At 38.4% G+C, this 23481-nt stretch overlaps 1 protein-coding gene across 1 annotated transcript in view; it reads left to right on the top strand.

Annotated features, from left to right (window-relative positions):
- The window catches only part of LOC134811994 (hydrocephalus-inducing protein homolog), a 52826-nt gene extending 29785 nt beyond the window's left edge, over positions 1-23041 (top strand). Inside the window, exons 57-64 of the mRNA XM_063819169.1 lie at positions 19-133; positions 4630-4724; positions 8376-8501; positions 8751-8939; positions 12034-12363; positions 13640-13910; positions 18330-18564; positions 22315-23041. Of these exons, the coding sequence (XP_063675239.1) occupies positions 19-133; positions 4630-4724; positions 8376-8501; positions 8751-8939; positions 12034-12363; positions 13640-13910; positions 18330-18564; positions 22315-22429 (1476 nt within the window). The 3' untranslated portion in view covers positions 22430-23041. The remainder of the gene's footprint in view (positions 1-18; positions 134-4629; positions 4725-8375; positions 8502-8750; positions 8940-12033; positions 12364-13639; positions 13911-18329; positions 18565-22314) is intronic.
- Positions 23042-23481: the final 440 nt, after the last annotated feature.

Genomic DNA, 23481 nt, shown 5'->3' with positions numbered 1-23481 from the left:
TTCTTTACAATTACTCAGGTACTAAACTTTGTGTGCTCGGTAAGGAGCAAAGAAACAAGAAGTTTGACTCTGCACAATAAGACAGGAACTCTGTGGACTCTTGGTCCTGTTATTGAAGGAGAACACTTCTCAGGTGGGTTTTAAAAATCCTTTATCTTCAAATAGAGTTGCATTGAGAATATGATTTCGGACCAATTTTATTTTCATTCTTAATTGATCGCCTACCGTGGAGTCGACTATCAGATCCAAAAAAATCACTAAAGGAACTTCTCAGTGATCAAAATTTATCGTTTGAATTTGAGAAAAGGTATACAAAATTTAAAATTATGATGTTTTTCTCATATATGTGACATTCTTACTTTTCTCGTCGAAGGGAGCCATCTTTTTGCACGGCTTCTGGGGCGGAAGCTGCAATTATCCAGTTAAACTATAGCTATAATTAGTATTACTCAGCATTTTACAACCGAAACACCCATTCGCTCGATCATACACGGATGTTTATTTATTTGACCTGATTTCCTTCAATCGATAGAAAGAAATCAGTGGTTAGTAACAGCGTTTGACCGTATATTACAATGACCGTAACGGAGTTCACTATTAGATTATTAACGGCGTCCTTAACGTTAAGTTAATGTTAATTACTATTACGATGATATCATCAAGAAAAATTTATCAGAATTCAAATTTCTGTTTGTTGTTGTTGTACAACCCGGACTGTTCGTTTCATTTCAACTGATGTTCGTTCAATGGACCCAAAATTTGATATACTCTTTATATTAATAAATTATATTACTAGCCAGCGCCACGATTTAAAGTTTCCAGAAGCCCTCTAGGGTTGAGTATGGTCGTCACGATTAAATTAGTTCAGACGTGAAATTAATTTATGTAGGCCACCGCCCAGCTATAAAATGTTCTATAAAATGTTCTAGAATATTCATGACACATGAGCATTAATTGTCTCGATATAAATGTTAATACATTTTTTATAAGAAAATATATTTTATATACGTATTGACAATTTTTCTAAATTAAAAAAATTATATATTGATCCCAATAATCGTGACGTCAATTCTGTTAACTGATAATTTTATTTTGTCACGTTCGTTTATTTATTCTATATTGGGTATATTCACCAAATTGGCTCCTAAAATCACAAGACTAACCCCTTCTCCCCTTTTTATGTGCAATTTGATTAGTCACTCTGTTTTTTCGTACTCATCTCATGGGAAATTAAAAGGAACAACAATATAATGTTCAATCCGTTCAGCAGTTACAGTAAGAATGTCGTTATTAAGCCAGGGAGGAACTTCAAGTCCAGACTTTATCATATTCCTACTGGTCCTCACCTTTGGTACCCTCTGTGTTTCTCTCAACCTGGTGATGTATCTCCACAACCACTTCAAGCCCCACTGTCCAGCTACCTTTCTCTTCAGGATCCTGGCTCTCCTGGACCTATTAACAGGGATAACTCAGCCTGTAGTGGTTGCCCTACATGCTTTCAGCACTTCCCCCTCAGAACTTGTCTTCCCCGGAGATCCTGAAAATCTTGACAAGTGTGCGGTTTCAGATCGCGTCCTGGGATGTGCTTGCTTGGTTCTGAGGTTCATGCCCATATCAGTGGTGGGTGTGCTGGCTATTTCCAGATTTGTTCAGATTAAGTACCCGTTTAGCCATGTGAAACGCATCTACCTGGTAACCCCTCTAGCTCTTATTAGTGTTTACACTCTGGCTGTATCCGGGTACGTTTCTTTTCACAATGATTGCAGATGGAACCCTTACTTGCTCCAACCAAGCATCGGCATCCTGTCCAGCAGTGTTGCTATCAGTGGGGCCATCATGACTTTTCCTAGCGTAATCCTGACTGTGGTATCCAGCTTCTGTTCCCTTTTAACTATCTATGAGTTAGTCAAACGTGGTACTCAGAGAGAGAGTTTAAGAGGAGCTCCTGTTCGTAGTGCTCTCAGAGGGATTGTGGTGGTTCCTGGGGGAGCCCCTCTGAAGATCGCTCGGGTTTCATGGCGGCGGTCTTGTTTTAAGATCGTGGCTATGAACTTTACAAACATCAGTTTCATGTTGCATTACTTGATTCTGATCAACACCGTCTCAACTGATGGTATTCATGGCAACATTTCCGATGTTTCCAATTTTATAGTCCTGTTCGGTACATGTACTTTACAGCCCCTTGAAACTTCACTGGTGAACCCTGTCGTGTTTTTGATCTTCGCAGGAAATCCTCTGTCAAATATTTTCCGAAAACTTCCGAGAGGAATGAGTTATTTTAGCAGTCGAGGATGATATATTTGAAGTTTTAAAACATTTAAATGCATTATAGATGACAACTTCATCATTTGAGATGTTCATCATTGTTGCTAAAAGTATTCAATTGTTCTATATTGTATAATTAGAAATCCCGAAGTATGGTGCGATATAACAAATAAAACAAAAATACAGGACAGAACATGTTTTGATTTTTTAAAGATATACGAAAATATTTTTGATGGCAATGACCTTGGTTAAGCTGGTCAAGTCTTGCAAAAGGATGAACATATGAAGTGGATTTTATCTTATTTTCATAAGAATTACTTTGTACTTTCAATCGTGATTTTGAAAGTGGTAGTAACTTTTGTTCTTCAAATCTTAATCTTACTATATATAAAGCGAGACGATATATATATATTTATCTGTGCCATTTTACTGACACCACGGCATCAACTTTAACACGACTTTCCGCAAAAACCGTAAAAGATATACAACTGAAACTTTTTTGACTGGGTCAAATGCTTTAATGGCCTTCAAATCAGCATGAAAAAATAAAAAATTGGCCAAGAAATAGGAGTTTTAGAGCCCAAAATTTGGACCTCCAAGTGGTGTCAAAAACGCGAATTAAATAGGTAATAATTATTTTAGTCTCTTGATTCTTGACACCACTTTAGGGTTAGACGGGTTCCAATGACCTTGGTTAAGCTGGTCAAGTCTTGCAAAAGGATGAACATATGAAGTGGATTTTATCTTATTTTCATAAGAATTACTTTGTACTTTCAATCGTGATTTTGAAAGTGGTAGTAACTTTTGTTCTTCAAATCTTAATCACTATAACGCTTAACTGCAATTGCAAGACATCTGAATCGTTTAAGGTAGTGTCTCCAATATCTTGCACTTCACTGAAATATGATAGTGGTTACCCTATAACGTTTATAAAATTCTAGAACAATCCACCATATATATATAAGTATATAGCATACAGACGAGAATGATGAGGTCCTCCAACTCTCTCGTGAATTACTTCGAGTACTTTCAATCATGATTTTGAAAGTGGTAGTAACTTTAGTCCCTCCAATCTTTTAAGGTAGTTTCTCCAATATCTTGCACTTCATTGGACTATGACAGTAATCGCCTCTATAACCTCTATAAACTTCTAGAACAATCGATCATATATAGCCTACAGACGAGAATTTGGACATAGAATAATAATGGGGTCTCCAATTCTCTCACAGGAATTAAGCTTCAACAGGGGCAGATAATTAAGTGGGTAGTGGGTACCACGTCACACTGCACTTTTTAAAAGGCATTTTTATCGCCAAGGAAGTAGAAAGTGAGTTAACTAATTACTATGAGTGAAACTTCTAATTTCTATCATGATCAACCCAACCGTATCCATAAACCCAACCTCTACTCCTAGGTATCGAACTTACGTTAGCCGATTCAACATAGACCTATGGGAGGGGTTTTGGAAACGCTTACTAGCGTAATTTCTATTTCTATACTAGCTATGTTTAAAATGGCTTACGGACTACGGAGGGGGGGGAAGGTGCGTCTTAAATGGCTGAAAATTGGGAATTTATTGTCAGGTCACAATTACCAGGTTGATTTAAGCAAAAAAATACGTATGTATTAGTTTTTAGACGAATGGCAATATCAACCAGCGCAAAATTCTGATAGTTTATCAAACTGTCTCGACGATTTAAACAATTTAACTTAAATGCAATTCTTAAATTCTTAACTGATTTAAATATTAATATCTCAATACATGGGAACTCAGTAATAACATCTATTTAGAAAATAAGTTGCTACACTTTATAGTTACAACTCTTAAAAAGTTGTTCATTATATTCACATAGAATATGTTGATGGTTTGTAGTATCGTTCGCACAGAACTGAATTTGTAAAGTTTCCGGCTTTGGAGTTAATAAATGAAGGCCATTTATCCACCGTTTAAAAAGTCTGAATCTACTCAGAATTCAATTAATCTGATATTTTTAAATTTGAGCTATTTCAAGAAATTTAAAGGATTTCCTAAAATATTTAAACTGCTCAGATTGATCAAATCTGCAAATAGATATTGAATACATATTTAGCAACAAATATTGCTATATTCGGCATGGAATTATGGGTCGGCGTCCAAGAACTTAAATAAATTTAAATAGAGTGGTAGGTATTCCAACGAATTTATGCATTATTGGAAACTCTCACAAAAGTTCTCTCTAGATCTTAATAGCCAAGACGAGACTCAACTGTTCTGTGTAGGACAGAACTTTGTATTCCAGGATTTTCTGTTGATTATTAACTAATTATTAAATCATCAATAACCTATAATATATTTATCATCAATAACCTGTTTGGTATTTTTAGGTGCCGAACAATTGGTGGTGGAACCAGGACAACACAGACAGTACGAAGTTACCTATCATCCTCTAACCATGACGACCGAAAACAGAAAACACAATGTGAGTTGTTTACTTTAGCTTGGGCCGTAATCGTTGTTTCATCGATTCCCCTGGTCTTGAAATGTGTCTCTGTGGAACGAAATGAAACACAGGAATTCAGATATTGATAAATGAATTAACAAATGGATTAACAAACAAATTATCGAATAACACGATAACAATTCGAATTAAATGATTTAAACGATCGTGTCTGGGTAGTTATCCAAAAACAGCTGGGTTTAAAAGGTCGTTCAAAAACATCAAGGAAAGCTAACTCTTTGAAAGATGACAAAGAAAAAAATATGGATGTTTTCAAACTCAATTCCAAAAACGTATTATGAATTTGTCGAAATCTTTATAAATTGAGATCTACATCATTGTCTTGATAAATCTAAAATTTCATCATTTCTCTAACACTAGATTTATGACGAAAAGTTGTCTTAACTGATACAGTGGTAGTATGATCGTGAGTGTATCTATTCAATGTGGGAGACGGTCTCATCTCTACTGAATAACCAATATGTTTCCTGGCATTTTGTCTTTTAATGTTCTGTCTCTTTATTGAAACCTTAACCGTCACCGGGGAAACACTGCTTTTAGTATTTCCTTTTACAGGAGATAATTTTCCTTTAAGCGCTCTTGGGGATATTATCACTTTGGAGGTGTCCGTCATTCCGTCCTCAATGCTCCTCATGTAACTCCTCGACTTTGACGCCCTCCTTGGTCGGAGAAGGGCCATTCTAATTTTTTCGTAGTTCCTGGCTGTCACGATGATGGGGTTCAATGTGGAGGTAAGGATGGGCAGGAACCCAAACAAGACGTCGTGGAAACTGATTTGTCCGGGCTTGGCGTTCGCGTAGATTATGAAGCAGATGGAGGTTAAGTAAGGAATGTTCATCAGCAGGATGGTTACACAACTCCGCATTCTTTGTCGTATCATAGAAACGCTGCTGTTGCAGTGCTCTTGGAATGTCTGTTGAAGTGTCAGAGCTTGAAGGTAGGTGCACCAGAGCAGATAGACGGAGGTGATGACAGATGTTATGATTCCAGTGCTGCAGTGAACCAGGTTCAGCAAGAAGCAGGTGTGGACCAGGATCGACATCATGGTCCCTCTCTCTTCAGCTCCACTCATCTGCACGGCCAGCGAGCACGTGCTGTTCACCGCCATCAGCGCACTGTACCCTGCAATGTAGATCAGAACAGACTTCTTGCAGACCATGGTAAAAGGGAGTATGACCCTGAAGAAGCGGGTAACAGCCAGCATCCAGGTGATGACTTGCGAGGTGCAGCCCAAGATGCAGACTAGCTGGCGGGTGAATGTGGCCAACTTGTTCTTGCAGGGATACAGTTCAGAGGAGAACATGAGACTTGCATACAGCCAGGGAGCGTAGACTGTGGTGAGTAGGTCCACCAGGGACAGGCTCTTGAACAGGAAGTTTGTAATGTTAGATTGTTTGAGCTTGTTGAATCGGTAGACCACGTAGTTAAGAGTACACGACACCACAAAGCACACCATCAAGACCACTCCGGCTATCAGGTTTATCATCCTGTCTGTACTGGTGGGAACATAGGTTGTATTTCCTGGAACTGACTCTCCTAGGTGAGCTGAGAAGTCTTTGTTGTAAAGAGGGGCATCCTCTATGAACACTAGCTTCCAGAATATCAACATTTCCTGAACAGTGAACTGGTTAATATACATTTATTGAATCTTGTACATACTTCTCAATCTTACGAAAGTTTGTATCGAATGATTTTGCAATAGTCATAGAGCGATTATATGATTTTACTTCAGCGAAATAGGGTGGATAAAATAAAAGTTAGAATATTTCAAACATCATAACCATTAGACTTTAACCTCAAGTAAATATAGAATCTCGATATTGCATTAAACTGGTGCTCCTGTTCTAACCATAAGGGGTCGTTCACCTATTTGTAACCCTCCCTCCCCCCTCCGTAATCAATTTTACACATAGCTATTGTGTTAAAATTACACTAGCGTAATCATTTGGAAACTCTCTCCCCCTCCCCCCTCGGCTGACCCCTAAGTGAGAAATAAAAGCGAGGACAATAACCGGTTTGTAGTAATGTACATTTTACAATGGAAATCGAGACGTATAAAATAAAACAGGTGGTAATTAACGGAACCTAAAAATCAAAGCTGCTGATGTTTTTAGTTGAATTGATTATGCTTTTAGTGTTGCCGTTATATAGATCAAGGTACCGAGACACAATCGTCACGCCCTGTTGTGCGTGAAAACCCATTCCAGAGATCTCGATCACTATTTAGGTGATCGTTTACTGGCAAAGTAGGTTTTACGAAGCATGATATACCCATGTTCTCAGACTTGAGACTGCCGGAGAGGTAACGCAATCTTGCTCTGACACATGACAGCGATTTACGATTGTGATAGATTTCCGTTGCGCCATGATACTGTATCGGAGTTGTGCGCAACCTCCTCGCCATTTTTCAAGTCTATCATAGGCTATTAATATATATATATATATATATTAATATTAATATATATATATATAACAGATGCTGTGTGTCTATCAACTAAACAAGTGTGTTTTCAACTCTAAAATTCCCACAAACAATTGGGTAACAACAAAAATGATCTCTTCGTTTGATGAGATGTCTTGACATATTCTACCTCAAATACGTTTATATGTTAAAAGACGAATGGCTAAAGGCTAACACCTGGAATCTCGCCACCATTTACTTAGTCCTTGAGTGGTAAGAAATATGACAAGGTAACATCATAACGTCTTATTAAAAAAGGTTTCGGCTAATGAACTGGCAAACGCTAAATCGGGAAGAGCATCCCCGCCTCACAAGTTTGATCAAACAAGCTATAAACGATACGAAGTTAACTCCTGGGAGTTGGGTAATGGGTATGCTGGATGATACCATACCAGGAGATACAAACAGCTGGAGTTAAATACTGATTTTATGAGATTAAAGGTATTTAGTATCATCGATCGAGAGTCGAGACCCATATAAACTGTTTCAAATGAGCGTGGTCGCTGCAACATCAACATGATACCAGCTCTCACATAAAACGCGTTTCCCCGCTTGATGATGATAACGCTTTAACCGTTGGCGTTAGGGTGGCTCTGAAAGTGCATTACAGTTATAGATAAACAGCTCTTACAACAGCTCCCATATTACAGACTTCGTGGGTGTCTTTCCCTTGTTGACTGTTGAACATTGAGTACAGTTAGTGAACCCAATTAGTTGATTGTAGGTACTATAATATTGCGTTTGGGGGTGAATGGCTCTGTCTGGTTTCTGAAGGTTGCTATTTTAGCTTCAAGTTCAGAGTCTGAACTTTTAGCTCATGTTGGTTCGAGTTCTAAGTTTGTTTAGAATGAGTCTCGTCTCACGATCGCCAGGATTTTCCAGCGTATATTCGAATCAAACGACTGGGTAGTAACTGGGTGCTTTAAGTAACATCACTGCAGTTTTGCGGGGCCGGGCACATCCTATAGTAAAAAGTGGATAACGGCTTGTTGATGATGCTAACTATCAATCGGAAAAATTTGATGAAATTTCATTACCTAAAAAATGCCATCACCAAGAAGGTTTCATAAGTCCAGCTATTAAAAGTAATTATCTTTCGGATTTCATTTTTATTCATTCTCGTTTAATTTAACAAAACCTATTTATACCAGGGCTCGATATTTTTCCCGTTACCAGACGGAACTGGACTTCTGTACAACATGACAGGTTTCAGTGATCAACCCAGACCCATTGCAACACTGCCCATCGACATTCCCGCCAAAACTCAGCACACCGAGGTAATGGAGACGTTATCTTTCAAACTTCGAGGTCAAATATTGACGTCAGTTAAATAACTAACCCATTACACAGTACAGACCTGTCAAAATCACGTCGCAATCACACAAATTCCTCAATTTCTTTAAATCTAGCAAGTTTTCGTTGCTGTCTCCACTCCAAACATAATACCACCCTGGTCATTTTAATGAAACAGATCTGTCAAGCAGCAGTGATATTATTATTAGATTTAACCTGACTATAATCCCCAGACTCTGAGAGTTCACAATTGGCTTCGAGTCCCACAGCGGTTTATCGTGATAAGAGAGATTTTAAAGCCAGACCGTCCTGATCCCGCAACTAACCTCAAAGGTTTTGATTACATTGACGTGCCGGGATTGAGTGAACGAGAGTACAAGCTTCAGTTTGAAGCGTACAAAGAGGGAAATGTCCACTCGAAGGTAAGACTAGTTTGAACGTCACCTAATTAGTAATTTATAGTGCTGCGTTACGGAAAACCCGGAATAAACGGATAAATAAGTATCAGATCAAGGGATAAGATTACTTTATAACTGCATATTTTTTATTTTAAAACCATTTTACTATTTAGTCGTCTAGAACATTATTGGTTTCTGCTGGTAGTCCTAAATTCAATAAGATATCGCTACATAAGATTTACTGTGCTGGAGCAGTGAAATAGCTCCTGGGTTCCATCCCAAATCATGATAGTTATAGGTTAACACTTAACTGCTATAAATGATGGATTATATTAGTAGACGAGCGATTTAATCAAAAGTTAATTTACTTCAGCTTCGAATGGTATCTGTTAGGCATATGGTTACATGGTATCGCACACCTCAAAATGTAGTTTAAAACGTCAGAGACTGAAAGTCCGGTAACCCCTTAAGTATTTAACATGTTCTATTGCCCGTTTAATTTACAAAATGAAGTATGGCTTATATTAAGGTCAAAGAACGTCAAGGTTTGAGTGCAAATGAAATAAGACCAACTTTTAATCATATTCGACCTCTTTAGTGGTGACCACTGCTCGGTTTAAATAACAGCATCTTCTTTAAAGATCTTTTAAATAGAAAAAATTAATCAAATCATATACTAGGGGTTCAGTGGTCATGGTTGGTACAGATGCGAAACTAAAATGTAAAATAATATTTGGAATTAATACTTAACAAAGGGGTGAGGAGCAGTTCCATCCCCCCGTGTACAATCAAGGGATTCAAGGCGGAACCTGTACTGTATTTCATTTACAACTGTTATTAATTTGCAACAAGAAATTTACGTTATTGAAATATCTAACATGTTATGCAATTGCCATCGCGAGCTCTTGAAAGTTTAACTTATGCAACTGATACTTGAGGTATGATTCCTTTAAATATACAGATATTGTAACTTTGTAGTTGAACGCCTCTCCGGTTAGTATCTTGTGCTTGAAATGTTGCCAGCCTTGAAATTCTCAGAAATTGCTCGTTTGTCAGCCAAACATGATTTTCTGTTCATGTTGATCGCTTCCTCAACACGCACATGTCAAATAAAAATCTAGCTGGTTTAAGCAGTGACGTTCGAAACGTACTTTAAGACCAAGTTGACAAATATTTAAAATGATCTGTGTACAAAAGTTGATAAAAATAGTAAAACAGACCGAATTTAAATGCAAAATTTTTTTAAATTTTAAAATGTTTGTAGGGTATTATAGGGTATATATATTATAGGGTATTGCTGCGTTTATAGGATATTGCTGCGCTTGCCGCTTATCTAGAAGAAATTCAAATAATTAAAATTCGACATGATCGAATAACGCAGGACGAGTTTCTATAGAACTGATAAAGCAAGGAACGATAAATCTTGTATCATATTATTATTATCTAGACATAATTTTGATTGCAATTACTGCTGTAGCTGCTCGCAGATTTGATTGGTCGCCGATTCCTTAAGTTAATCCCTGCCAAGCGCGATAAAATGGCAGCTTGTCTAACACCAATGTGATTTAAAACCATTAGAACTTCAGTTTCCGAGCTTCCTGTTTCGGAGGAAATGATTTAGTTGTAGCAACTACCAAATAAGCGTAAAGACGAAAAATCAAAATGTTTTTTATCGAATAAACATTAAATTGCTTCGGGTAAAAGTCTAGTCTGCTTTATCTTAAGGGGGCAGGGGGGGGTCTTTATGAAATTTCTCTCGAAATTGATTTTATAGTTGTTTCTGATAGAGGGGAGTGATATCTACCAGATGTTTTTGGTCCCATGGAAAAATTTTGTTCCTAGCCGAAATTATTGCCGGTCAAAGGTCAGTGCTCATGTGTAATTGTATTGCGCGAGCGATTTTCAATCGCGCGCCCTGAAAATCGAGTCTAAAAATCTATCTTCTCCTACATTTTTTGAGCAATCACCTTGAAACTTTCAGGATATGTTCTAAGGACCATTTAGAAACTTCTGGTCTATCAGAATTTTAAAATAGGCCTTAGAAAAGTTTTTATTCGATTTTGAAAATCTTGGACCTGAAAAAATCGTCAAAAAACGAGGTCCAAGATTTTCAAAATCGAATAAAAACTTTTCTAAGGCCTATTTTAAAATTCTGATAGACCAGAAGTTTCTAAATGGTCCTTAGAACATATCCTAAAAGTTTCAAGGTGATTGCTCAAAAAATGTAGGAGGAGATAGATTTTTAGACTCGATTTTCAGGGCGCGCGATTGAAAATCGCTCGCGCAATACAATTACACATGAGCACTGACCTTTGACCGGCAATAATTTCGGCTAGGAACGAAATTTTTCCATGGGACCAAAAACATCTGGTAGATATCACTCCCCTCTATCAGAAACAACTATAAAATCAATTTCGAGAGAAATTTCATAAAGACCCGTACCCCCCCCTGCCCCCTTAATTATGATAAATTCTCCGTCTTCAAATTATATTGTTTCAAAAATAGCAAAGTACTTTCAAAGATTGCAAAGTAGTTTTGTAAATAGCAGTGCAAGATAATATTACGGATAGAAATGGCTTAAAGGTTCAGAGACTTCATCAGCTTTTTTTTCAGCCTGACTGGAAGTGGACCGGTTCTTTGTAGCATTTTTTCTTGAACACTTAATCAAGAAATTGTTAATGCCCTTTTTGGCTTTTTGGTAGGTGCTTTTTTTCTCAAACGGAAGCCAGGCAAATGGGGATTAAAATCGTCTGAAATTATCGGGCCGAATCAGGATTTTTTAAATTGATGTTTCAGTATATCAATCTGAACCACGTGGCTTCAAGAAAGAAGAGATTTTGATAAGACACTTTTTTACCAAGATATGGAAAATATTATTATTTTAAATCAGTTGATATTAAAAAGAATGGATCGTTGATATTGATAAAGCTCATTGAAATTGTTAGACTCGGTCGACAGCAAGAGAAACTTAAAGCAAATCATCGCTAAGGTTATCAGTTTTTATCCTATACCAATTTGAACGATATTTGACTTGTCAAATCGGGCGCGTATCTCGACGTAACGCCCGACATGACATGACATGTGGTAAAACACCGTGTTTGACGCATGCGTCTCGCAGATAACGTTCAAGAACGAGCAGTCGGGAGAGTTCCAGTTCTACTTTGTGACTTACAAAGTGTCTGCTGCGGGAGTGATCGACACGATCAAACTGACAGCACCAGTTCGTCAGTCAGTGAGCTACACAATACCGCTGTTCAACCCTCTGTCAGTATCCGTTACCCTCAACACCCAGCTTCACAATTCCACAGAGATATCTCTCCTCCCCACTTTCACGGTCCCTGCTAACTCGGAGGGACTCTTCTCTTTCGAATACATGCCACTTAAAGCCGGGAGAAGTGAAGCCAAGATCGTTTTTAACTCCATCGATCTGGGACAATATATCTACGAGGTTTGTAGTTTCAGTTTTATTTTCATCTCTTTGATTTTTAATGGTAACAAAAGTCCAAAGTCAAAATTAGCGTGTGTCCATAAACGCGGGCACACTCTTACAACCATATTTAGCGAATATCATTTCTTTAGAATTTCTAAAGAAACCAACAGGAGATTTCGGTGCATTATTCTTGCGATTTCTTGAATATAGTTTTATGACAAATGGAGTTAAATTGTAGTTGTGAATATGTTAAATATCCAAAACTGGATTTTGCAGGAAATTACAGGGTGGCCCAGAAGTAACTACCCACACGCAACCCTTTAATATCATTAACTCACGTAATTCGTATCAGAATTGCTCAAAAATGTCAGGGAATATAGATATGGGTCTAACTTAGACTTCCTGAAAATGTTGTAAAATTTCATCGATTACAAAGGATGTGGCACGCCACTCCCTCTGTTTGCTTATTGTCACCATAACTTTAGGACGCTTTAAGCTAGGAACTCAAAAATTTCTAGACACATTTAATTTGATAATTGAAGTGCTTTCCCAAAATTCCAAGTTGGTTGTTTCGGTAACCTTCCCCAGGGTTGCCACACCCCAGAGGTAGACAGAGCATCTCAATGCTATCCTCTCGTGGGCTAACTTGGCACAGCCTCTCTTTTTTTTTAAGAAAGAAAAAAGTTGGTTGTTTAAAACCAAGCCGAGTTATGACCATTTCAAGGTCTGGCGGATGCATGATCCCGGCACTTAATCAGTGATCTCTTCGCCCAATCAATGGTGTGATTGGTTGAAACCTGCTTAAAGGACAGCAACTGAAGCGCTATAACGTGAATTTCTTTGATTTTAGGAAAGTCACAATCAGTATTCACTCAAACTGATCAGATTCCTCAACATGCTCGGTACCACCGAATGAAGCTCACTGATTGGGTGACGAAATCACTGATTAAGTGCCGAGATCACGTATCCGCAAGATATGAAAAGGGTCATAACTCGGATAAATTGTAAACAACCAACTTCGAATTTTGGGAAAGCACTTCAATTATCAAACCTGTATTTAAGTTTGCAGACATAACATGTTATTTATGGCATTTATGCCATATTCAATAAGATGAAATCCCCCGGAATTAATGACGCACGAAGTAAAGACAAATTGCTGGGAAATATATGGTAACGATGGTTTAACTATTTAATTTAGAAACACGCTTCATACTACTTGTAGTTGTAACAGTAAATAAATCGTAATGTCTTATAACATAAGAAGCAATAGATGTTAACACAAATTAAACGCCAGGTTGAATTGCTAGCTACTCCAGCGGGACCAGAACGAGCGCTGATCTTTAAAACGGGACTCGGAAACAGTCAGGTGCTTCAAGCTCGTCTCATCAACTACAGCAAGACTAAGGTTGATTATACAAGCAAGACTGATAGCAATGATTTCCATGTGGAGAAGAATACGCAGCCCGCTACAAGCGGTGGAGTGGGTGGCACTGAGGTCACTATCGAGGTTACTTTCGAACCCTCACAACTGGGTGACTCCAAGGGAACCCTCATCGTATCATCAGGTTATTTTTTATGTTGGTATTATATTGACCGTGTTTTTGTTGAACTTTTATAGATCAAAATATTTAGCGAATAAATTTAGTACTAACCCTACAGCCAGGGGTTTTTTGAATGAAAAATAAGTTTTAGGTTGATCCTAAAACCAGGTGTCCAACCTAAAATGTTAGATAAGAGTGAGACAAGATAGGAGTGAGACAAGATAGGAGTGAGACAAGATAAAAGTGAGACAAGATAAGAGTGAGACAAGATAGGAGTGAGACAAGATACAAGTGAGACAAGATAAGAGTGAGACAAGATAAGAGTGAGACTAGATAGGAGTGAGACTAGATAGGAGTGAGACAAGATAAGAGTGAGACAACATGAGAGTGAGACAAGATAAGAGTGAGACAAGATAGGAGTGAGACAAGATAAGAGTGAGACAAGATAAAAGTGAGACAAGATAAGAGTGAGACAAGATAAGAGTGAGACAAGATAAGAGTGAGACAAGATAGGAGTGAGACAAGATAAGAGTGAGACAAGATAAGAGTGAGACAAGATGAGAGTGAGACAAGATAAGAGTGAGACAAGATGAGAGTGAGACAAGATAAGAGTGAGACAAGATAAGAGTGAGACAAGATAAGAGTGAGACAAGATAAGAGTGAGACAAGATAAGAGTGAGACAAGATAAGATTGAGACAAGATAAGAGTGAGACAAGATAAGAGTGAGACAAGATAGGAGTGAGTCTAGATAGGAGTGAGACAAGATAAAAGTGAAACAAGATAAGAGTGAGACAAGATAAGAGTGAGACAAGATAAGAGTGAGAAAAGATAAGAGTGAGACAAGATAAGAGTGAGACAAGATAAGAGTGAGACAAGATAGGAGTGAGACTAGATAGGAGTGAGACAAGATAAGAGTGAGACAAGATGAGAGTGAGACAAGATAAGAGTGAGACAAGATAAGAGTGAGACAAGATAAGAGTGAGACAAGATAAGAGTGAGACAAGATAAGAGTGAGACAAGATAAGAGTGAGACAAGATAAGAGTGAGTCTAGATAGGAGTGAGACAAGATAAAAGTGAAACAAGATAAGAGTGAGACAAGATAAGAGTGAGACAAGATAAGAGTGAGAAAAGATAAGAGTGAGACAAGATAAGAGTGAGACAAGATAAGAGTGAGACAAGATAGGAGTGAGACTAGATAGGAGTGAGACAAGATAAGAGTGAGACAAGATGAGAGTGAGACAAGATAAGAGTGAGACAAGATAAGAGTGAGACAAGATAAAAGTGAGACAAGATAGGAGTGAGACAAGATAAGAGTGAGACAAGATAAGAGTGAGACAAGATAAGAAATAAATGTACTTATTTAATTATAACTCTAAGACCTTCCAGAAAAATGATTTCCCAACAAATAAATTGTTCCTCCAGTCCCCCTACTATAACTAACTTATAAAGCAATACATGACCCCCGTAGAAATTGCAAACTAATCAAAAAGTAAAATTGTCGAATAACGGATTTATTGAATCGGCACTAATGGATAGAGCGTCTTTTTATTAAATCAGAACTTCTGCGCGCAAGATTATTAGAAAGTTTAGAGCGCACTGCATGGAATATCCTTGAGCAATACTAATAGCAAAGTAACAGGCCACCATATAATGAACCACTATTTTATATATCTTAAGTTCGATGTTCGCGACAGTCCACAAGACTTTTAATTTTATATTAAACCTCCTAAACAGAGGTCTTGAGGACTGACGCGTTAAATAACTAGTGCACTGGTTCATGACCATCCATTTAACGCCAACGCAGTTGTGTGTCATCATGCCATCTTACCGTTAATTTCACGTCACAGCAAAACCGCGTCACGGCAAAACCAAGAACGTTCGAACAGTAATTTGCAATTTATTTCACGAGTAAAAGTTTAATACAAATACAATCACATGTAATAACACATTACATTACGAATCGCACATATTAGAAATTAGGGTTCTTTTGCGATAGTCAAAACGCGACAACTAGCGCTGGATGGCGACAACTAGCGCTATCCAGCGCTAGTTGTCGCCATCCAGCGCTAGTTGTCGCTATCCAGCGCTGGATAACGCTGGCCAGCGCAAAATATATATGTTCGATAATTGTCGCTATCCAGCGCTAGTTGTCGCCATCCAGCGCTAGTTGTCGCCATCCAGCGCTAGTTGTCGCTATCCAGCGCTATTTGTCGCTGGCTATGCGACACTGTCGCAGGCGATAGTTTGCGATGGCCAGCGCAACTGGCCATCGCAGAAAACAGTTCGATAACTAGCGCTGGATAGCGACAACTAGCGCTGGATAGCGACAACTAGCGCTGGCCAGCGCTGGCCATCGATATCCAGTGCAAAATTTTTGCGCTATTACCCGTCAGCTAGCGCTGGCCAGCGCTAACCAGCGCTAGCCAGCGCTAACCAGCGCTAGCCAGCGCTAACCAGCGCTAGCCAGCGCTAACCAGCGCTAACCAGCGCTAACCAGCGCTAGCTGACGAGTAATATCGCAACTATATTGCGCTGGCCAGCGCTGGCTGACGAGTAATACTAATATCGAGCGTGCTAAATCACTCTACAGTCGATCTTCGAGATTGTTCTAAAAGGGCCCCCGATGCAGATGGTTGTAAACGTGTAACCAACTTCATTAGTCCTGGAATGCAGCTAGCAGGAGTTGCATTCTGTGGGCACGGCGAGAAGGCCTCCATCTTTATCGTAAGAGGCCAGAAACCGTTGACCAGAACAGAGAGAGAGAGAGAGTAACCAACTTCAATCGATGTATTTATATAATTAATAATTTCTCGTTAGGGTTAGGGTTTCAGCATATGTTTTTGTTAAGGATTGGGTTAGGGTTAGGGTTGAGATCAGATTAGAGGGTTAGGGTTTCGAAAAGTCGTTCAGAACCAGCTAGAGTCAGAGAATGGGTTAAAAAAGTCACGTGACAGTCGAGTGTAAAGTGATTAATCATCATCCGAGTAATATCGCAAGTCTATGATTTTGATACATTGCGCTGGCTAGCGCTGGCTAGCGCTGGCTAGCGCTGGCCAGCGCTAGCTGACGGGTAATAGCGCAAAAATTTTGCGCTGGATATCGATGGCCAGCGCTGGCTATCGCTTAGCGCTGGCCAGCGCTAGTTGTCGCTATCCAGCGCTAGTTGTCGCTATCCAGCGCTAGTTATCGAACTGTTTTCTGCGATGGCCAGTTGCGCTGGCCATCGCAAACTATCGCGTGCGACAGTGTCGCATAGCCAGCGACAAATAGCGCTGGATAGCGACAACTAGCGCTGGATGGCGACAACTAGCGCTGGATGGCGACAACTAACGCTGGATAGCGACAATTATCGAACATATATAATTTGGGCTGGCCAGCGTTATCCAGCGCTGGATGGCGACAACTAGCGCTGGATGGCGACAACTAGCGCTGGATAGCGCTAGTTGTCGCCATCCAGCGCTAGTTGTCGCGTTTTGACTATCGCAAAAGAACCGAAATTAGTATTAGGTGAGCCATTCGTTTAAGGGGGCAGGGGGGGTCTTTATGAAATGTCTCTCGAAATTGATTTTATAGTTGTTTCTGATAGAGGGGAGTGATATCTATCTGCTGCTTTTGATCCCATGGAAAAATATTGTTCCTAGCCGAATTTATTGTCGGTCAAAGGTCAGCGTTCATGTGTAATTGTATTGCGCGAGCGATTTTCAATCACGCGCCCTGAAAATCGAGTCTAAAATTCTATCTTCTCCTACATTTGTTGAGCAATCACCTCGAAACTTTCAGGATATGTTCTAAGGACCATTTAGAAGATTCCATTCGATCAGAATTTTAAGATAGGCCTTAGAAATTTTTTTATTCCATTTTGAAAATCTTGGACCTCGTTTTTGGACGATTTTTCCAGGTCCAAGATTTTCAAAATCGAATGAACAATTTTCTAAGGCCTATCTTAAAATTCTGAGAATCTTCTAAATGGTCCTTAGAACATATCCTGAAAGTTTCGAGGTGATTGCTCAAAAAATGTAGGAGAAGATAGAATTTTAGACTCGATTTTCAGGGCGCGATTGAAAATCGCTCGCGCAATACAATTACACACGAACGCTGACCTTTGACCGGCTTGTATTGCGCGAGCGATTTTCAATCGCGCGCCCTGAAAATCGAATTACACATAAGCGCTGACCTTTGACCGGCAATATTTTTGGCTAGGAACAATATTTTTCTATGGGACCAAAAACAGCTGATAGATATCACTCCCCTCTATCAGAAACAACTATAAAGTCAATTTCGAGGGAATTTTCATAAAGACCCCCCTGCCCCCTTAATTAATAATGATATGTGAATGACCCTTTACTGTGAAAAGTGGTTGTGCAATTAAAATTGACAATTTAAAAGATCGCATTTGAACGAGGAAATCCTGACAAATGTACTAATATAATTATTTTGTCAGGCGGAGGTGGTGAGTACATTTTCCCACTGATCGGTCACTGTCACCAACCCAAACCACAAGGCCCCTTCACCATTAGAGCTGGACAGAGTATCCCAGTACAGTTCAAGAACGTGTTCCCCACCCCTACTACGTTCCTCCTATCCGTGGACAACTCACTGTTCTCCGTGAAGCAGTCCGAGCTGATCAGAGCGAAGAAGACCATTAACATTATGGTCACGTACAATGGCAGTCCGAGGTTAGTTGTTTTTGTGGATCTTGATTGGTCACACAAAGGTCACAAATACTGTAGTTTCGTAAAATGATTCTGGCATCTAAGATCGCAGAAGATTACTCTGCCTGTTGTTCATGTTTATTTCAAGTTAAACAGATAGTGCAACAACTCCATTCAAGGCAATTGCACCTTGCACAACTAAATTCAATTTTAAATCCCGTTCAAATATTCCGCTAAAGTTCTAGTTCTAGTTCGAGCAAAGCTGTTCGTAGAACATCAGAACATGGTAACGCTTTAAATACCGTTAGTACTGCCCCTCATACAGAAGCAATTCTTAGAAAACTTTGACAAGTTTTGACCGTATAATCTTTTAATCGAATCTACTTCCGCGACTAGAAATGTGATTTACAAGTGGTGTGTTTCTATTTTTGAAAGACTGCTTAGAGAACCATGAGATTCTTTTTATAAGGAATTATGTAATAGCAGCAGTTAAAACAGGCTTTAAGGGGGTATACACCAAAACTGCCATCCCAAATGACCTCATAGGAAGTTATGGTATGGAAAGGGTGCGCTAGATGGTTACTGAACTTCCTATGAGGTCATTTGGGATTGATAGACTTAGTGAGTTAGTCACATCTGATATTATTTCCAATGTGTACCTTTACCGGGCACCGGTCGAAAGGTCGGTTGAAAAAGCAAATCCAATCATATAATTATATTATTAAGATTAATATCATAGTCCACGAAATACGGGTCAGCAAGCCTTTTATTAATGTTTGCTTGTTTAGGGACCAGCTTTTGGTACGCTGGTTAATGGCTATTGGTTAATGTTTGCTATAAGTTTAATATTGAAAAATAATTAAATCTGATAAATATAGCTACCCGTGGGACATATAACCAACATATTAAAAATCAAACAAAATTTCGACGTTCATGCAGATCAATCATGAACTATACTGTAGTTCATTATAGTTTATAATTTATTTCTGCCATCCTATTAATATTGAGTGTCAAATGAGCGTTAGTTAGTTCCCCGGCGTGTCAAAAATAATAAATTCCACCTTACAGCTGGGTCAGTATTTTATTATTGATCTTAAATTTCATGAGGTGATCCCTCTGTTATTTATGATAAATCGTATTTCATAATTTTAATAAATATATAAGACACGAGAAACGCCATCTTTCTCTTGGTACGGGATGAGGATATGATATTTCCTTCAATTTAATGGAGTAGAACGTGAGTAATAACAACAATTATATTAAAATTGAGTTCAAAATTGGATTTTAAACTTAATTTTAAATGGCTATTATATACGTGTTAAATGATCATATAAGGTATCAACTATCAGATAGAATAACATAATACAACGTAACCTCATTTAATCGGACCTATGGGAGGAAAGTTAAATCGAACGTCCAGTAAAATATAATTTAAAATCATGCTATATTTTAAAATTTTATGTTTTAGCTTTTTTGAATATACTCAAAAAAATCGATCGCAGTGGGGCTGCAGAGTGCAGCCATTACATATACTAGCAGGAACCCCTTCTAATTCTAAAGTGGTGTCAAGACACAACGACATTTGTTTATTTTGTGATTTTTAAAACACCGGTGGTCCAATTTCCGGAACCTAATTATTTATTTCTCGCCCAATTTTTATTTCTTCATACTATTTAAAAAGTTAAAAGACTCTAAAAGAATTCGACACAGCCAAAAAAAGTTTTAATAAATATCTCTCACGGTTTTTGCGGAAAGTCGCGTTAAAATTGATGTCGTGGTGTCAGTAAAATGGCAATATGTATATATATATATATGTCATTGCTGAACTTCTACACAATAAAAAGCGGTCGCGGTTGTGACTAGATCCTCGTAATTCTTTTAGAGACGGTAGATTATTAAATGTTGCATCTGATCTGAATAAATGATGTGAAACGGATTAGGAATGACGAAATTATCAAGCATTTTGTGTACCTCGTTATCAAAATTGACTGGGTGATTATGTGACACCGTGACACGACACCTTAATTGGGCAGCCTTAACGATTCCCATAATGTTTAATGGGGTGGTTAACGGGGTCACCTTATCACGTGATTAGGTAAGCCAATCACCTGATCACACGTAATGAATAAACTCGTTAGGTATGCTTCGTATCTCGGTCATCTGAGAAGCTACTACTCTAATTTTATCAGGACACACGTAATTCGAATGGCCAAACACAATTCAATAAAATTTAGCTCGATCCGACTATCCAAACTATCAAATAAATGCGAAAATGAACCTTCATTTGAAAAAATGAACACGAATATTTTCCGAGTTGACAAATTCCTCGAACCAGTGGTGGTACTAAGTCATACCAGAAAGAATTATTTTAATTGGGCACTCAGTGACTGAGCTATAAAGGCCAACGTATGGATACAAAGTCATTCACTTCATTGTATAGAAATAACAAATCTTTTCGAAACCCCCTCCCCTTTGGTCGAATGTCAATGATCCCATATTTTGCAATGTTCCAATTGGTTGGGAAGGTTTGTGAAGTCTGCCTAGAATATATGCTTTTTATACGGTTCGGTCTCGTCCTGAACTCGGCACCATATCTCTTCAAATTTAAAAGTACAATTTACCGATCACACCCAAATTGCTGTCGGAAATGTACCACGCATTATATGCCCCCACCCCTACATTCTGATCTTGCCAAACTGTCTCAAGTCTGATTCATTATTAATTTTATGGACAAATTTGCGTTGAATTCTCCGAAATTTGCGCCATAAAGTTAGTACTTGATCTTAAATTAATAATTTTGTCGCCCCGAGAAAGTACCATTTACAATAACCAGCTCGTTAAACTCATTGCACTACTCTCTCACGTAAACTCATACACTACAGCTTAAGACAACTCAACAATTACAGGGTTAAGAACCACTGTGCCTTAGCCTCGCTTCGTTAGTTAGTTAAGTTACCTTCAAGTTTATATGTGCGTCAAGTTATGCCATCGACAGATTACCAAATTGCTTAATTGTCTAGAAGCAAATGGTGGCGACGACTCGACTGTCCAGTGTTCATTTTTGTTCTCTTGATGATGGAAGTTGAACTTGCTAAGAAATTCCTAAAGGATAACTAGCTATGTAGCAGTAATTTGTCACTTTGTGACACCGGCTTAGCAGAGGAAATCATTATGCTGCTTTTATTGCTTCCTGGGGTGCACTGTTTTATTTATCCAAATTTATGGTTATGTAATGTTACTCCTTATACACTGTTATAATTCACTGTGAAATCGCCGTATATGTGTGTGTGGTTCTGCATTCTAACTGTATGGAGTGCGCGAAATAGTGTGGTCAAGCTCCGTCTGGCAAGCCGGGGCTTGAACCACTCTTTAGTCTATAACTATCAGGAGTGCGTGGTTTGAATTTTCCTTTTTTTTAATTGTCTCAAAACGAACTTTCATTTTCAAAGCAGGACTTATAGTCCGTAGCGCGAGTATGATACCGCTAGTATAAATAACTCTATTTTCCATGACAACAATCTAACCTTTTTCTTAAATATATGTGAAATTGAATTATACTACCTGGCAATTTCTTCGTTATGCTCGATCTTGAAAGTGGAAGTTCAAATTTTAATCGTAGGATTACTTCACCTTTTAAGGCATTAAGATGCTTAAAGATATGTAATCATGTATGTAGTCAATCTCAAAATATCAACCGAGTTGAACTGTCGATCTCCATGCTAATGTGAATATAACTTACAAAATACTCATAACTCATAAAGTTCACTATTTCAGTGGTCAAGCGTTACCAGTTCAGACAGGGAAGCTAATTATAACAAATCCAAAGAGCACGTCCGGACAAACAATACACTGGGTGTTTTACCTGAAGGGAGTATCGGAGAAACACTGAGTTTCTGGTTACTAGTGGTTACTATTAGTTACTATGACTACTAGGAGAAACACTGAGTGTTTCACCTTGAGTCTTGGCGATTGTTACATTTACAACACAGACATTTCACTCGGGTTCTCAACCCAACTCGGTATTTCACTTTCAGTACAGACATATTTCCATAGCTCATTGACTTTCAGAAATTGGTGTTAGCATATTCTCAAGTTTTCTGTTTTCCATATTTGTAAAAGATCGTTCTCCGATCGTGAACAATGTACAGTATTTGTAGAATAGTATTTTCTAAGTTAATGTAATTTTCTGCGCTACATATAATTTGAATAGTCTGGCTTTTATTACGAAGTAAGATGAGAAAGAAGTATTTAAATGTCGTGAAGGGCGAATCATGCACCTTTTGACGTTTACACTCTTCTTTGGGAAACAAAACCCAGGAATTCACCTCTCGATATCCCTGGGTTTCATTCCTATCATTGTGAAACTCATCTCAAGTAATCCCTTCTTTTTATCTAATTTATGCGTTGTTTTTATTGAGGGTAACGCTGGACTGATTTTGATTGTATGTGGAGTTATAGTTATAAATTTTATCGGTAAAAATGAGTTTGTTTCCTTTTTATCATTGAAATTTGAATACCTTGAATTGATAATACAGTACACCACAGCTCAGTAGTCCACATGTACAATCTCCAGGAAATCCTGGGATTCTGGAATCCCGATGTCGGGATTGACTTCACTAGTGCACTACTTTGCCTGGGGTCATAATATTTTGAAGAGATTTTAGAGGCTTATCGCCGTATAATGTGTCGAGCGTGCTAAATCACTTGACACTTGAACTTCGAGACTTTTCTAGAAGGGCCCCAGTTTAAAACCAACTTGAATCGACGTATTTTTGAACGCTGATTCCCAATCACCCCACATGACATTAGGGTTGATTAAAATGCTCCCCTGTACCCTGTTCAGTTATCAGTGATAACTGTTGCGATCACGTGACATGACCATAATACAAGGAATTTGTAGCATATTTGCTTCAGTACTTAGGGATTGGGTTAGGTTTGGGT

This window comes from Bolinopsis microptera, chromosome 2, assembly GCF_026151205.1.
Source record: "Bolinopsis microptera isolate Bmic1 chromosome 2, MBARI_Bmic_1.0, whole genome shotgun sequence".
NCBI lineage: Eukaryota > Metazoa > Ctenophora > Tentaculata > Lobata > Bolinopsidae > Bolinopsis > Bolinopsis microptera.
Note: the sequence above shows the minus strand (reverse complement) of the source record. Positions and strands in the feature narration are given on the sequence as shown.